General features: G+C 40.4%; 1 protein-coding gene and 1 non-coding gene across 2 annotated transcripts in view; one reads left to right on the top strand and one right to left on the bottom strand.

Annotated features, from left to right (window-relative positions):
• C6 (complement C6) overlaps positions 1–4,529 on the top strand; it is a 64,362-nt gene extending 59,833 nt beyond the window's left edge. The window contains exon 19 of the mRNA XM_059173884.1: positions 836–4,529. Coding sequence (XP_059029867.1) covers positions 836–1,017 — 182 coding nt within the window. The 3' untranslated portion in view covers positions 1,018–4,529. The remainder of the gene's footprint in view (positions 1–835) is intronic.
• A 10,592-nt stretch (positions 4,530–15,121) lies between these two features.
• Positions 15,122–15,266, bottom strand: LOC131832768 (U4 spliceosomal RNA). The gene has a single exon (XR_009354158.1). It is a non-coding gene; the product is annotated as a U4 spliceosomal RNA (small nuclear RNA).
• Positions 15,267–17,018: the final 1,752 nt, after the last annotated feature.

Below are 17,018 nucleotides of genomic sequence, written 5' to 3'. Positions count from 1 at the left end.
GATTTTGACGTCAAAGTGTAGAGGACCTTGACCTCTGATTAAAATATGCATGTATATAAATGAGCCTATATCACTTTACTCAAAATTTTTGCAATATTCTTGGCTTTGATAAGTTTATCTCAAGTAATTATTTTAAACTGATTTCATGAATGCAAGATCTATATGAATTATGAAGTGACTGGGTAGTTTTGAAACCAGGCCTCATGAAAGAATCATCCACCCAGAAATATTCTAGAAAGAAATCAGTAACTGTGGTGTAAGAGTTATGTTAAAGAATTAAAGCCTATGGGTCATTTATGATCTAAAACCTGCCTCTACCACTTACTAATTGTGGAACCATGAGCCAATCACTCAAGCTCATTAACAAGCTTGTGTGTAGAATTAGCATGATAATATAGAATCCATATGTTTTTTGTGAGGATTAAATGAAATAAAGAACGTAAATCTCTTGGCTTATTAGGTGGTTCATAGCACCTTCTCAACAGAAGTTAACTAAATGTTCTTGGGTGGTGCCAATGAGAAATAACAGCGAAGAGAGACAGAAGACATCGTCAAAATGGATTGACAGGATGTAGCGATCAACTGGATGTGGGCAGTGAGTGGGAAGGAGGTGCCAGAAACAGCCCAACTCCTGAATCTTACTGGCTTACTAGTGCATTCTGGTCTCTTCCAACCAGATGACTCCATTAGAGCACAGTTGGGTCTTTTGGATCATTGCCTTTTTTTCCAGCTTTCTAATACATTGTCACCAAAGTGCCTGCTGCTCTGGGAACAAACGAGGTAAAATCAAACCCCAAAGTCTGTGGTGAGTCATACTATCTCCCTCTCGTTTCAGCTTCCACTTCCAAATGTGTCTGCCTGTTGCCTCCTCAGTGCTTCAAGGGTGGAAGCCACCTCTACTGTGTCAGAATAGGATCATCAACGAATGAGAAAACAGTGAACATCTGCGAAGTAGGAGCTGTACGATGTGCCAACAGGAAAATGGAAATACTGTATCCTGGGAGGTGTTCAGCCTAAAGCAATTACTGATAAACAGATTTACTCTCTAAAAATAATCCCTACAAAAGGGCATCCTTCTACAAACAGCAGACTGGTGTGCCCAGAGCTTAGATATCAATTCTTTTGTGTTATTTTCATACAATTATTCACCTTGCCTTAGCCTTTCCCATCCAGTTTTAATCCATGATGTTCTGTAGTGTACACCCAGATAACAACTTTCACATTAACCCAGTAAATTCTTCTGTTCTTGTTGCACTAAAATGATGGGACTTCTGAGGACCTTATGAAGCCTGTAGTATTAAACATTCTCAGAAATAGAATTGAGAACAAAAACCATAATTGTCTTCAATTAATAAATAAACAGAAACGTACAACTTGTAAAACACATTCTTGAAACCCAGCCTTCCTTCATGCACTCATTCAGCAGATAATTCTGAATGTCTACAATGTGCCAAGTACTGTTTAAGATGCCGGGGAATTAACGGTGAATAAAAAGACAAAATCCCTTGCCTTCATGAAGCTCACAGTCATGTGGAGGAAGACATACAAAAAATAAGCATATAAATATATAATATTTTTTATGATGACAATTGTCATGGAGAAAATAAGGTAAGGAGAGAAGAGTTCCATCGTCTTATGCCCGGAAACACACCACAGTAATAAGCATCACAGTAAGGATGATTGAAAAGAAGTGGAAATTCCCTCATGTAAGGCAGTTAGTAAACTTCTGGAGTTCCATACTCTTAGGAAAAACAAGTCTCCTTGCCTCGGCTAAAGTGCATCCTGAAGCTTTTGAGCTGAAGCATGTGATGAGGGGAAAATAAAATCATTAGAGAATTGTGAAGGAATATTTTTTAAATTAAATTATGTCTTCTGCATTGGGCCACACCAAGTAGACACCCATTTCTTAGAGAAGCTAGGGTGTCATTTTATTGGGAAAGAGGAGCATCTTTAGAACAACAGTTCTCAATACTGATGTGCATCAGTCACCTGGAATTCCTGCTAATTGATACACGTACCTGCAACACTACCCCCCCCCACCCCCAGTTTCTGTTTCAGCAGGTCTGGGGTGGGGCCTGAGAATTCTTAACAACTTTCCAGGTAGACTGACCATCAGGAGTAAGACATTTTGAAAACAGTTTAGAAATGGAGTCATCCAAAAGTTCATTCTGTTTGATTTACTAACTGATCTCAAAGCCTTACTTAGCTAGCCAATCTCCAAGCCTGTGAGTCGAAGAAGATTTCCTTCCTCTAAAACCCAGTGGGATTCCCACCTAGTGGAAGGGGGCCATGAGGCAAGGCCACCAGCAACACCCTCATCAGACCTGACACATTCAATGTCGCTCCTCCCCCAGCTCTTTCACCGTAAGAGCTGTTAGCAACATCTGAAACATCTTGCAACATCAAAGGAGAAGTACAAGGAAGGAAAAAACTTAGGAACAGAAACATTTTCCTCGTGTAACAGCCATCGAGTGGGAATTTTTATTTTCCCAGGAGTTAGTAACCCATCTTCTCCGGTCATGCCATCCCCTCCCATCTCACAAAAGTGGTGCCACCTTGTCAGCACCCATGCCTTCAGCACTCCCAAGACAAAGAGGGAAGGCAAAGGGGCCTGGCTGCCTTCCACTAGGTGGGAATCCCATTGAGTTTTAGAGGAAGGAAATCTCCTTCCACTCACAGGCGTGGGGATTGACTGGTTAAGATTTTGAAATCAGTAATTCAACATGAGGGCAAAGAGGCATTCAATACTCGCATGTCCTCAGGAGAGGCACTAACAACTGAATCAAGAACTTTTCCTCAAGACTGAGCTGGTGCTGCTCTCCCCAGATCTCAGGTCTACCTCACATCTTTCTGAGGGGTCAGAGGAAGAGAGAGGGAGGCCAGGGGAATCCACAGCCGAATAAATACAGTGTTCATAGAGAGTCCTACTCCCCGCCCAAGTTCTTTTCCTACCCTGAGTGAAGAGGTAGAGATGCTGAAAGTATCAACCAAAGCCAGGCAACCGAAACCCAGTGATATTCTTCTCTAAAGCAAGGGAAACCGGCGGTAAGGCTACAGGTGCTGCCCCCCACTGGCTGGTGGGATGCTGTGCAGTCTTCGAGCTGACGCCTGTGAGCAGGTTGCAGGAGTCGTCTCTCTGGGAGGTATGGATCCTGATGAGGGCAGATGTGGAGGCATTCTCCCTTCCTGAGTCTGAGACCACTTTCTGCCTAGAGGGTGCTGAGGACGGGATGCTACAAGAATGGCCCTCACCATTTTCACAGAAGGGGGCTGTCTTGAGTAGGAAAAGATGGATGCAACACTTTCTCCATCAGAGTCCCAAGACAGAGAGTGAAGGATGCTGGTGCTTCTCATGGCTCCTGAGGAAGGACAGTGAAGAGGAAAAGTAGGCACTTGGAGGATCCTGTATCTTGGACATGAGAAGACACAGTGGCCTTTCTCACAGGAAGTTCTGAGTGTCTGAGTGGGTAGGAGTCAAGCAAAACACCAAACCAAGGAAACAGAGGTCACCAACAACACAGAACCAGATTTAGAAAGAACGAGTCAAAGGTGACACAGCATCATTGACCTTGCCATTTATCCTAGCCCATTTCCTTGCTTCCAGCACCAAAGACCAAGATCCAGCAAATGCAAGGTATGCAGGTGTCCTAGAATGAGACCTGCCTTTCCCCATTACCCCTGGAAGGGGTTGGAAAGGTGCCAGAACAACCCGCCTGCCTTCCCTGCCCTAAGCTCACTGATGCATGAGCCTGGCTAACTGAAGGCAGGGAAGGAGGTGAGATGTCAACTGGGTAGGAGATTGGAGACTTAAACTGGACTAACTTTGAAAAATGGAAACTGACCAGAAATCTATGTGATCTTTCCCAGATTTAATTAAGGCAAGAGAAAAAGAAAAATGGAATTTGGCAGAGCAAAGTGAAAGCTAAGAGTATTAGTTTGCTAGGGCTGTTGTGACAAAGGACCACAAACCAGGTGACATAAGACAAGAGAAACGTATTGTCTCACAATTCCGGAGGCCAGAAACCTGAAATCACTGCATCAGTAGGGCCATGTTTCCTCTGAAACCTAGAGGAGAGAGTTCTTCCTTGCCTCTTCTGGCTGCTGGTATTTGCCAGAAATCCTCAAGTGTTCTTTGACTTGAAGGACCATCACTCCAGCGTCCGTCTCCATGGCTGTCTTCAATGTTTTCCTTCTGTGCATGTCTGTCTGCCCAAATTTGTACGGTTTTGTGAGGACAGCAATCATGTTGGGTGACACCCACTCTCACAACCTCATCTTCAATAGGATTATGTCTGCAAAGACACTCTCTCTCTAAACATGGTCACATTAACAGCTACCAGAATTCAGATTTAAGATTTAAGAATTCAGATTTCAGCATTTTTTTTTTTTTTTTTTTAGAAACAATTCAACTCATAGCGCTGTGACTGGGAAGAAAAGTTTTACTGTCTACACACTATAATGTAATCAAAGCTTGATACCAGTTATTATATTGATGTTGCTTGATTAAAATCAGTCATGTTTGCTTTGAAGTATGTTACTTTTTTACTTGTAACGGTCTTCCCTTTCAATGGTGATTAGTTGGTCTTTTTACCACTTAGTTACCTTTGAAAGGATTTTTTGAGTGCATTAAAGTTTGCATCAGGCTTAATTTGCATGCCATTTACCAGTTGAATTTTTCACACTCCCATATTAATATTAATACAGCAATTTAGTACAATAAGTGTTAAGAGCTAGAGATTAAATTGTCATCATGAAGCAGAGAGCAAAACTGAAACATATTAAATATCTGGAATTTGGACCTAGAATGTCCAATGCTGTCCTAGAAGATTAAATAAATTCCTGATCAAAGGTAAAAGCTTATCCTCTTAAGCTATTGGAGATGACTACTAAGCATTCATGCTTATAGCTTCTGTAACTGGAAACCGAACTGGGTCCTTTTTTTATATATATGGATTTTAATTTTTGTTGATTTTGCAAGAAACTGACAAAATAAATGAAACCCCAGTTTAAAGAATCTTATAAATTGACATACCATACCTCTCATATATCCTGGAAACAGAATTCTAAGTCTGTGATTTTAAAAACTCTCGTCCTCTCATGGGGGGTGACATTCAAGCTTAAGTAAAGATTTCCTGTTTTGACAGTCTCCAGTAAAGTTCACTAAATTTGAGAATATGTTAGTGATTTTTCTTTCCTTTTTTTTTACAAAAGCCTCCCGCAATGGACATTCCTTTAGTTTTAAAGACTGAGCTCTTCTGTTCTTTCCAGAAGAACACCCACAAGCTAGACCTAATCCACATCCCTTGCTAAATTCTAATTCTGAGTCACAAGAATCTGACAGATCATGATGTCTCTGGTTGGTGTTGGACACCAAATATCCTGAAGCTTGGTTAATTAGATTCTAAATGGCTGGCTGTCTCTAAGGTCACCTTCATTCTTTTGGAATACATTGTGTATGGAATCAATGAGGCGTCAAGCTTCTAACCAAACAAATGGCCTGTAAAATCATAGTTGTATAAAAGCGAGACAGGCCACTGTTAGCCTATTTGTCTTCTTGACAAGTTATAGAGGTACAGCTTCAGTTCCCCATGTCAAATGTCAGTTAGCACAGGTATGTGTCACCAATCAAGGGACTCCAACAGACAGATGGTCGTGCTCACAAAGATTTATATAGAAAGATGTTCATAACAACATTATTTATAATGGCAAAAAATGACAGCTCCTAAATGTCTAATAATAAATTATGGCCCCTTCCTGGGATGGAACAGCCTGAGACCATGGACAAGTTATCTTTGGAAAAAGATTTTAAAGGACATAATAAAAAGTGAAAAACAGGGCTACAATACTACCTATGATTCCAGCACCATAAATCGTGTGTGTATAAATGTTTTTTAAAACAACGATTGGAAAAACAAATCTCTAGAATATGGAGTCATTTTTATTTTCTTTTCTACATTTTTCTCCATTTTCTAGATCTTCTACAGCCAGCATGCATTTATTATGCCCATAATTGGGCATAAAAGTCATTCTAAAAATTTTCTCTTCTACTTAGGTGAAAAGATAGTTAATTCTGTATAGATATACTGGTGGCAAATTGGCTTTGAGGTTCAAGCCAGCCCCACGGGTCTAGACTTGCCTACATGAAGCGAGCGGTAGCTTTCAACTAAACATGTGAGCCCCATGTGCATTCATTTATTCATTCATTCATTCACAAGCATTTTCTGAGTAGTTGATAAGTCTCACAAGTTAGGTCAGTTATCAGGTAGAGATTTTGGAGGTACTTACAGTAGACTGGGAAGATTCTAAAGGTATACTTACACCAGTATTATACAAAATAGAAAGCAATGAGTTAGTACTAAAAAGTTACAGGTATAGATAACATCTTTACAGAATTAAAAAACTGGACAGTTAATAAAATAAAGTCAAGCATAACTTCTCAAAGTCTGGTAACAGTTGGAGACACTGAGCAGCTACTTGAACTTGGACAAACCTTTGAGACTCAGTTTCTTCATGTGAAAATGGGGCAATACCAGCCAACTGACTATAGCTTTTACACACACACACACACACACACACACACAAAACAGCTACTGGAGTCCAGACTGAAATGTATGTTTAACTACTTGAGTGATGTTGTTGTGATGATGATGATGATTTTATTACTGAACACCAATGGGGAAGAGTGGCTGACTTCACTCTTTATTTCCTATCATAGGAGGCATTTCTTCTGCTACCAGTCTTGTCATGAAGCTTGACTTATTAAGGAGCCATTGGCTTCCTTAGAGTGCTCAGAAAAGAGAAATGGCTGGAGGATCCAGACTCAGTGTCTAAGTTGAGAATAGGTGCTTGTTCACAGTGCTCACACAGGCATGACGATGGTCATCAACATCAGTGATAAAAGTTTTAGTTCTCTTCAGAATGAATTCCCCTTCATGCCAAACAAATGGAGATGGCCCAGTGTTTGCAGTTGAAAACCCAACAATCTATGATATCAGAGCAATGTGAGCAGAAGACCCAGGACTAGAACATGAAGAGGGAATCAGACTGGGTAGCTGGAAGCACACTCCAAGGATCCCTCACTTGAACCACTCTCCTAATCTGCAGTGACATAGTACAGTTGGAAAACCTGAAACATGATCCTTAATATGAGACCAGAATCTGTTGTCTTCCATGAAGCTGTATTTGTAATAAAGCCAGGATGTAGAGTACCACCATAACTGAAGCATTTCCATTTTGTTTATAACCGAAAACTAATTGTTACCTTGGGGCATGTCTCCCTTTCTCATGAAAAGCAGTGATACACACTGGTACATCTTTGCAGTTGTCAGAATTACTACTCACCAGTGTTGCTAGCTCTCCATCTCCTGGGAACCTGGTAGGATCATACTACCTGATCCCCCATGGACTAGGATGCCATGTAATTGGTGCGATATGTAGCTTCTGGACAAAACATGTCATTACTGACATTCCCCCCAGAGCTCCCCTTTCCTTGTGGCACACTGAAATGGTGGATGCTCCATCTGAGGCTCCATCCTGAGTCCCTGAGTCATTAACATGAGCGGCATCTTCTATACGTCATCAAACTTCTATGGCTATGTGGCATGAGCAAAATATAAACTTATCTGAAATGGGAGGGTGGGGGTATTTGTTACTTCATTACCTAGTCTACGTGTCTGGTATTAACTGTAACAAATGACATGATGATATTAGAAGCTGATCTCTTTCTTTGACTCCCTGAATTGAATTCCAGAACACTCCGTTCTCTACGTGCCACAGAAGGCAAAATAGAAATCACTATGGTAATTAGTAGTAAGTAGGTAGGCAAATAGGAATTGCTAAGTCTTGGAACATAGCCATTATTACTCCATGCTTGGGGAGAAATACAGAAACAAACTAAAATTAGGAAAGGAAAGTGATGATATTTAGTTCTTAAAAACATTCTTTTTTTTTAATTTTATTTATTTATTGACACAGAGAGAGAGAAAGATCACAAGTAGTCAGAGCAGCAGGCAGAGAGAAAGGGGGAAGCATGCTCCCTGCTGAGCAGAGAGCCTGATGCGGGGCTCCATTCCAGGACCCTGAGATCATGACCTGAGCTGAAGGCAGAGGCTCAACCCACTGAGCCACCCTGGCACCCCTCTTAAATACATTCTTAATTGCAAACATCATTTTATAGAGAAACTGAGGAGTAGAAAAAGTTACAAAGAAACTCCATTTTTTTGTTTTTGTTTTTGTTTTGCTTTAATTTTTTATTTCTTTTCAAAGTAACAGTATTCATTGTTTTTGCACCACACCCAGTGCTCCATGCAATCCACGCCCTCTCTAATATCCACCACCTGGTTCCCCCAACTTCCCACCCCCCACCCCTTCAAAACCCTCAGATTGTTTTTCAGAGTCCATAGTCTCTCATGGTTCACCTCCCCTTCCAATTTCCCTCAACTCCCTTCTCCTCTCCATCTTCCCTTGTCCTCCATGCTATTTGTTATGCTCCACAAATAAGTGAAATCAGATGATAATTGACTCTCTCTGCTTGACTTATTTCACTCAGCATAATCTCTTCCAGTCCCGTCCATGTTGCTATAAAAGTTGGGTATTCATCCTTTCTGATGGAGGCATAATACTCCACAGTGTATATGGACCACATCTTCCTTATCCATTCATCCGTTGAAGGACATCTTGGTTCTTTCCGCAGTTTGGTGACCGTGGCCATTGCTGCTATAAACATTGGGGTACAGATGGCCCTTCTTTTCACTCCATCTGTATCTTTGGGGTAAATACCCAGTAGTGCAATTGCAGGGTCATAGGGAAGCTCTATTTTTAATTTCTTGAGGAATCTCCACACTGTTTTCCAAAGTGGCTGCACCAACTTGCATTCCCACCAACAGTGTAAGAGGGTTCACCTTTTTCCACATCCTCTCCAACACATGTTGTTTCCTGTCTTGCTAATTTTGGCCATTCTAACTGGTGTAAGGTGGTTTTAATTTGAATCTCCCTGATGGCTAATGATGATGAACATTTTTTCGTGTGTATGATAGCCATTTGTATGTCTTCATTGGAGAAGTGTCTGTTCATACCTTCTGCCCATTTTTTTTAAGATTTTGTTTATTTATTTGACAGAGAGAGATCACAGTAGACAGAGAGGCAGGCAGAGAGAGGGAGAGAGGGAAGCAGGCTCCCTGCTGAGCAGAGAGCCCGACGTGGGACTCGATCCCAGGACCCTGAGATCATGACCTGAGCCGAAGGCAGCGGCTTAACCCACTGAGCCACCCAGGTGCCCCCTGCCCATTTTTTTTAATTGTCTGTTTTGTGTGTGTTGAGTTTGAGGAGTTCTTTATAGATCCTGGATATCAACATTTTGTATGTACTGTCATTTGCAAATATCTTCTCCCATTATGTGGGTTGCCTCTTTGTTTTGTTGACTGTTTCCTTTGCTGTGCAGAAGCTTTTGATGAAGTCCCCAAAGTTCATTTTCTCTTTTGTTTCCTTTACCTTTGGAGACATATCTTGAAAGAAGTTGCTGTGGCTGATATTGAAGAGGTTACTGCCTTTGTTCTCCTCCAGGATTCTGATAGATTCCTGTCTCACATTGAGTTTTTTTATCCATTTTGAGTTTATCTTTGTGTACGGTGTAAGAGAATGGTCGAGTTCCATTCTTCTACATATAGCTGTCCAGTTTTCCCAGCACTATTTATTGAAGAGTCTGTCTTTTTTCCACTGTATATTTTTTCCTGTTTTGCCAAAGATTATTTGCCCGTAGAGTTGAGGGTCCATATCTGGGCTCTCTACTCTGTTGCACTGGTCTATGTGTCCTGTTTTTATGCCAGTACCATGCTGTCTTGGTGATCACAGCTTTGTAGTAAAACTTGAAATCAGGTAACATGAAGCCCCCAGTTTTTTGTTTGTTTGTTTTTCAACATTTCCTAGTGATTTGGGGTCTCTTCTGATTCCATACAAATTCTAGGATTATTTGCTCCAGCTCTTTGAAAAATACCGGTGGAATTTTGATCGAAATGGCATTTGAAGTATAGATTGCTCTAGGCAGTATAGACATTTTAACAATGTTTATTCTTCCAATCCAAGAGCATGGAATGGTCTTCCATCTTTTTGTGTCTTCTTCAATTTCTTTCATGAGTATTCTGTAGTTCCTTGAGTACAGATCCTTTACCTCTTTGGTTAGGTTTATTCCCAGGTATCTTACGGTTCTTGGTGCTATAGTAAATGGAATCGATTCTCCAATTTCCCTTTCTGTATTTTCATTTTTAGCGTATAAGAAAGTCATTGATTTCTGTACATTGACTTTGTATCCTGCCACATTACTGAATTGCTGTATGAGTTCTAGTAGTTTGGGGGTGGAGTCTTTTGGGTTTTCCATATAAAGAATCATGTCATCAGTGAAGAGAGAGAGTTTGACTTCTTCACTGCCAATTTAGATTCATTTTATTTCTCTTTGTTGTCTGATTGCTGTTGCTAGGACTTCTAATACTATGTTGAACAAGAGTGGTGAGAGTGGGCATCCTTCTCGTGTTCCTGATCTCAGCAGGAAGGCTGCAAGCTTTTTCCCATTGAAGAAGATATTTGCTGTGTGTCTTTCACAGATAGATTTTATGAAGTTCAGGAATGTTCCCTCTATCCCTATACTTTGAAGTGTTTTAATCAGGAATGGATGCTGGATTTTGTGAAATGCCTTTTCTGCATCAGTTGAGAGGACCATGTGGTTCTTCTCTCTTCTCTTATTAATTTGTTCTATCACATTAAAAACTCCATTTTTATATAGAGAGTTCACTTGCTAGGACTAAAAAGAAATATAAATGCAAAAACGGTGAACACTCTTATAAAAAAAATCCTTACTATATTTGGGAAATTTTTTAGAATCTCAGAAATGATAATTAGATTTTTAAACATTTACTATTTTAAACAGCTGCTTAAAGTTAATTAAATCTGCCTTATATTTCTTGATTACCAAATCATTCCTATTATATTTCACACCAATTGCTTATCAAAAACCGCATTCCAAATAACCTCAGGCACTTGCTAATGACGCAGATATACAAAAATGGATCCTTCATTCCAATTTCCAGGGCTTGGACATAACTTGAAATCTAACTAGTATATAGAAGCAGGTGTTATTTATTGTCCCTCTCCCCACAAAAATCTACCCATCCCCCTGCCAACAGCCGGCATTTCAGAAAAGGCTGGTTCTAGTCCTAACACCAGATCCAGAAAGTGTACCACAGTTGGTGTAAGTCCATCACTGTGGCTCCCTTTCTCATCCCGTGTGGTGTATACATGTGCCGTTGATACCAGATTGATGAATGAGTGGTGAGAAACATCTTCCACAGGGTCTGAGAGAAGCAATGGCTCACTCTGCAGGAGTTCACAGAAAGTAATGGTCTCTTCTGGATGTTGCCATGTGTAAACCTAATGCTTGGAACTACTATAGCCATCCTGGCACCGTGAGTGGCTTTTCATTTGTAGTCTAGGCCAACATATGGAAAAGGCTCCAGTAGAGACACAGAAAGAACCATTTGTGGATTCCCTGTGAAATCATTGAGCCCCTGAATTACCTAACTAAGGAGCGTCCATTCTTCTGGTCTTGTTACAAAATAATAAATTTTCTCTATTGTTTAAGCTGTTTCGTGAGTTGAGTTTTCTGCTACCTTTCGCCAAAGGTATCCTGATTCAGAAATTAATCATGTTCTTGAGGTTTGTACTTTAACGATATTGATGGATTGGTAGCATGGGTTTTTATTTTAAAATGATTAAAAATTGTGGGTTTTTTTTAAATAAACTTTCCTCTCTTGGTTGAATGTACTTATTGTGCATCTAACAAAGGAAAGATGAACCTTCAGAAATGGAACCTAGTAAGACAACAATTTCACTTCATAATGAATCTCTTTGTTATTTCTTAGAAAGCCAAGATAACCTCTAAAGCTTCCCAAGTAACAAAAATTGTAGACTTATTGAGCACTCAATGTCATGCTTAATTCTCCGAGGGGAAAGGGAGACCTAAAGTTTATTAAGCCACAAGTAGGTGCCAGGCTCACCACATAACTATTTTTAGTTAGTCCTTCCAGATACTCTAAGAGACATAGGTGTTATTAGCCTCATTTAGAAATGAGGAAATTAAGGATCAGAGACCAGAACTGCTTGCCAAATTTCATACACCTTGTGAAAGGCAGACAGATGTCACACCTGGTCAGACTAACTTAAGAACTCAGGAGCAGGCAGAACAGTATTGATATAGATTCATTGATTTTCTAATTATACTGTGGTTATTGTCGTGATTATAAAGATGGCTGCATATTATTTGACATTCTTCCATTGAGATGTCAGTTCTAATTTCATACCCCTGAATTCTGGCAGGTTTCTGATTGCTTCCACTATTGAAGTAGACCAAAAGTGATATTATGTGCCTTCTGAGATTTCCCCCAAAAGAAAGCTTGAAGTTTTTACTTGATCCACAGAAACAGTTCCTCCTAGTGCCCTGACCTGCCATGATAGAAGCCAATGACACTAAGGCCCCCATCCTGTGAGGAAACCCATGACCCATGAAGAGTCCATGAAGAGGGGCCCTGGGTAACAGTTACAACTTAGCCCAGATTTTGAGATGTCCCCATCCAGACACCAGACATGAATGAAGAATGTTGAGTCTTTCTACTTGAGGTTTCAGACAGCATAAAACAGAGGGAAACCACCTCCATTGTTCTCGCTCCAAATTCCTAACCCACGTAAGCCATAAGCAATATGCAATAGTGGTTGTTTTATACCATGAAGTTGGGGCTGGTTGGTTACACAGCGATCAACAACCAAAGTAGTTATGGGAGGGAATGTCTCTGTTCTCAGGAAATACACATGGAAGCATGTAGGAATAAAGTAATGACACCTCCTTCAGACACCTCCACAAACGTGGAGACATTGCTGGAACAATAAGAGATTTCCTGGTAGTGATTCCCAAACCTGGGAATCATCAAAATCATTTGGATATCATCAAAATCATTTGTATATCATCAAAATATTCAAAATATTTTTTAAAATATTGATTCCCAGATATTGTAATAGATATACTTGTGGGGAGGACAGCATAATGGATAGAGATGTTGAGTCACTATGTTACACACTTGAAAGTAATAAAACTTTGTGTGTCAACTATACTCAAACTTTAAAACATTTAGTAAAATAAAATATGGATTCCCAAATCTCAGCAGACCTACCCATTCCAGAACTTAGATGATAGCACACACTCAATAAAAACCCAATCAGTATGGACAGTGGGGTGGGTATATGCTATGGTGAGTGCTGTGAAATATGTAAGCCTGATGATTCACAGACCTGTACCCCTGGGGCAAATAATACATTATATATTAATAAAAATTACTTTTAAAAAAAGAAAAACAAAACAAAACAAACAAACAAACACAATCCAATCAGGAGAACTGTTTCAGATCAGAGCTTAGGCAAGCAATTGAAATCAGGAATCGTTCTGTCCGCTCTGAGTCCGTGAACACTAACTCTAGCCTGGACGCTGTTCCTCACGGCTATCCTTCTACAGGCTTGAAGGCCTCCATTACCATTCCCAGGCTCCTGCTCCTACAATCAGACCACATGGCCACCTGCCCCTTCAGCTGCATGTTTGCTCCTTTTGACACCCTGCCCGTGCCCTCCAGTGTGGTGGACCGCACTTTATCCGTGAGTTCAGGAATTGCAGGTATCCACAGCCCCTGGTTAAGTGAAGTGTTTCGAGACTGTTTGCTGCTCTTGGACAGTGAGAATCGGAGGAAAAACAAAGAGAGAAAAACAGGAGTACTGACAGACTGACGTGAGAAACAGAAGAATGTGCCACGTGAAAGGGTGGGCAGCAGATCCCGTGATTCCAGAGATGATGCCTCCGCCACCTGTACCAAAATCGCTTCCCATGGCGCCACGCTAAGTGTTTGCAAATTATTTCCTGTGGTTTCCAAGGAGAGGAGCTGGATCCAGAGTGTAAATCAACATATTGCCCTCTTCAGCCACAAAGTCTGGCTACAACAGCAACAAAAGTAGGCTAAACTAAGCAATGAAATTAATGCAAAGTTCATACACATTCTGTCATAGGCTCCTTGTCCCATGAAACCCACCCAAAATCAGTTCCCAGAAGGTGTTTTAAGTATTCTTGACCTGGAGTACTTGTTTAAATGACAACAACAGCAGAGTTAATAATAATATATTTAACATTTCCTAAGCATTTGCTGTATGCTTAAACATCTTATCTAAAGGATATTATAAGCTTTACTCATTATGTCTACTAAAATTGATCACAATATACATGAGGAAAGGAGCTATGATAAAAATCTCAGTATACCTTAAAATAACTGGCACAAAGCTATTTGTACAGCAAGTGATCAAAATATATTTAATTGTTTAAAATAAAAACATAAGAGAAATAAGGAATTTATTGGATTAGCGGCATACATTTGGGATTTATCTACCAAGGACACACAAAAAACTATCTAAGTAAATAATTTCCCTCAGAGAACAAAGCCCAATTTTCTTTTTTTTGAATTATTCATTCACTCATTCATTTCAGTACTTATTTATTCATTCAATTGAGAGCGTCCTAAAAGCACTATTAGGGACAAACATGATTCTGATTCTCATGGAGCATAAATTATTATGAAAGGGACAAAGCTAAGTTATGAATTACTAATAAATAAGTTATTACAGACCACAATGAGAACTGAGGAGATGTAAGAGGTCGAGGACACGTGAAGTCTTAGGGGGAAAGGAGCAGAAAGTGTGAATAGCCCATGTAAAGAGGTGGGGTGAGAGTCTGGAGGGGAGCTGAGAAAGATTCTGGAGCTTCTCCAAAAAATGAAGCTCATTTGACTTTTACTTTCAGGGAGGTTGGAGACCAACACGCTGCTGAAAAGCAAAGGAAAAAGCTAAAACATTTAAAAATCATATATTAAGGCATATGGGGCATCTGGGTGGCTCAGTGGGTTAAGCCTCTGCCTTCAGCTCGGCTCATGATCCCAGGGTCCTGGGTTCGAGCCCCGCATCTGGCTCTCTCCTCAGTGGGGAGCCTGCTTCCCTTCCCCTCTCTCTGCCTGCCTCTCTGCCTGCTTGTGATCTCTGTCAAATAAATAAATAAAATCTTTTTTAAAAATATCATATATTAAGGCATAAAAGGGCTCTAGAACAACAATGACCAAAGGGGATAACGTTTTAATTAGCAATAATCGCGCCTCGGATAAACCTCATTGGCTACGATACTGCCACTGGGCAAAGCTTGGGGACAACGTTTTAGAGAAGGCAATCTTACAGAGTGAGCTGAGGCTCTCCTCTGTCCCCGGGGGCACATGCTGACCTTGTATGTCAGCTAGAAAGGGACCAACAGTCAGGCTGGGCACAGGCAGGGCTCACTGTTGGGGGACAGAGAAACCAGTGGGGATCTTTCGGTTGAGCAGGATGCTGGTGTTAAAACTGGAGAAGTGAATGGTCTCAGGCACATGGCCACTTCCTCTCTCAAAGCACAGACTGGGATTGTGGTAGGAAATAAGGAGAGAAGGAGCTTCATTCAAGGTAGAATCGTTAGGACTTGCTGATTGTTTGAATATAATCAATCAGAGAAAGACACTCAGGTTCTAACTTGAGCAAAATTGGATGGAATGATAGCAGAATGGGTTAGGGTGTTGAGGGAAGTTCAGAGGCTTTCCTGAGGTTACCAACTCGTTGGTAGCAAAACAAGGACTAGAATCCAAGTTTCCTGCCACTCATTCCAGTACTCTATATCATACTAAGTTAACTTTTCTTTAGGAATTCCTGTCAATAGTATTACGTCTGCATCACACAGACACTACATAGATCTATTTCGTGCTTAGGAGCCCAATTTTCAGGAGCAGTCAAATATTAATTTTGAGGCTTTAAACAAGGGCAGCAAATGCAAATGCCTTCAAAGCCAGGAAGTGAAAGATGGGTGAGAATCAAGCTTTATGATCAAGAGAATGGGAAGGAGGGCCCTTTTGATGCACTCACAGGGTTCATCACCCCTAAATGCATTCAGAGTTGATTTTAAAAATATTTTTAATCGCTTGCCTGCCAATTAGGACACATTTATATGCAGTGTACCAAATCCTGCTAATGAGATGCAAATATGTTTGCTAACACCCATTAAAAAGAAACAACAGGCCGAAAATAGAGTCATTTTTCTTCTGCTAATAACTTCCTTGTCCTGTACCACTTCTGCCTATAATTTTGCACAACATTTTATTTGTCAGATGAGATGCTGCCTGATCCATGAAGCTTTGAATAAAACCAATTAGATCTTTAAATATACTTGTTGAAATTTTTTCTTTAACATACCTTATTTTGCCTTTGAGCATAACCAAAAGATAAGCAAGTTTGTTCAAGGACTCTACTGTGGTTCAGCCACTTAATGAAAGTGGCAATGTGTTTCTAATTGCAAAAATATTTATATGTGAAATAGAAGTCAAAATTTTATTCCATAAACAAAGGGCCAAAAAAATGCCATGCTTAGGGACTCCTGGGCTGCTCGGTCAGTTAAGTTCCGAGTCTTGATTTTAGCTCCGGTCATGATCTCAGGGTCATGAGGTAGAACCCTACGATCTCAGGGTTATGAGGTAAAGCACTACATGCTGAGCATGGAGCCCGCCTGAGATTCTCTGTCTCCTCTCCCTCTGCCCCTCCCCCATATCCACCTCCCCCCACTCCCTTGTGTACTCCCTTTAAAAAAAAAAAAAAAAACCAGGAAGGCCAATGATGATGAAATACTGTGATCCAGGAATTATAGCTAATCCAACCTTTCACAAATAAAATCCAAATAAATTAATTGGATTATCTTGACTGATACATTTATTGTTCCCTTGAGATCCATGTCAGGAATCCTCAACCTCATTACCCAAGGAACAGACAACAGAAAGAGGAAGAAAAGGATGACCACAAAGTAGAAGCTTCCAGTGATGTATGAACATGTGGGTATTCAACAAAAAACCAATGGGAAAAAAATGGTTTCATAGAAAGAA

Source organism: Mustela lutreola, chromosome 5, assembly GCF_030435805.1.
Source record: "Mustela lutreola isolate mMusLut2 chromosome 5, mMusLut2.pri, whole genome shotgun sequence".
Taxonomy (NCBI): domain Eukaryota; kingdom Metazoa; phylum Chordata; class Mammalia; order Carnivora; family Mustelidae; genus Mustela; species Mustela lutreola.
The sequence above is the reverse complement of the archived record's forward strand: the minus strand, read 5'-3'. Positions and strand labels throughout refer to the sequence as shown.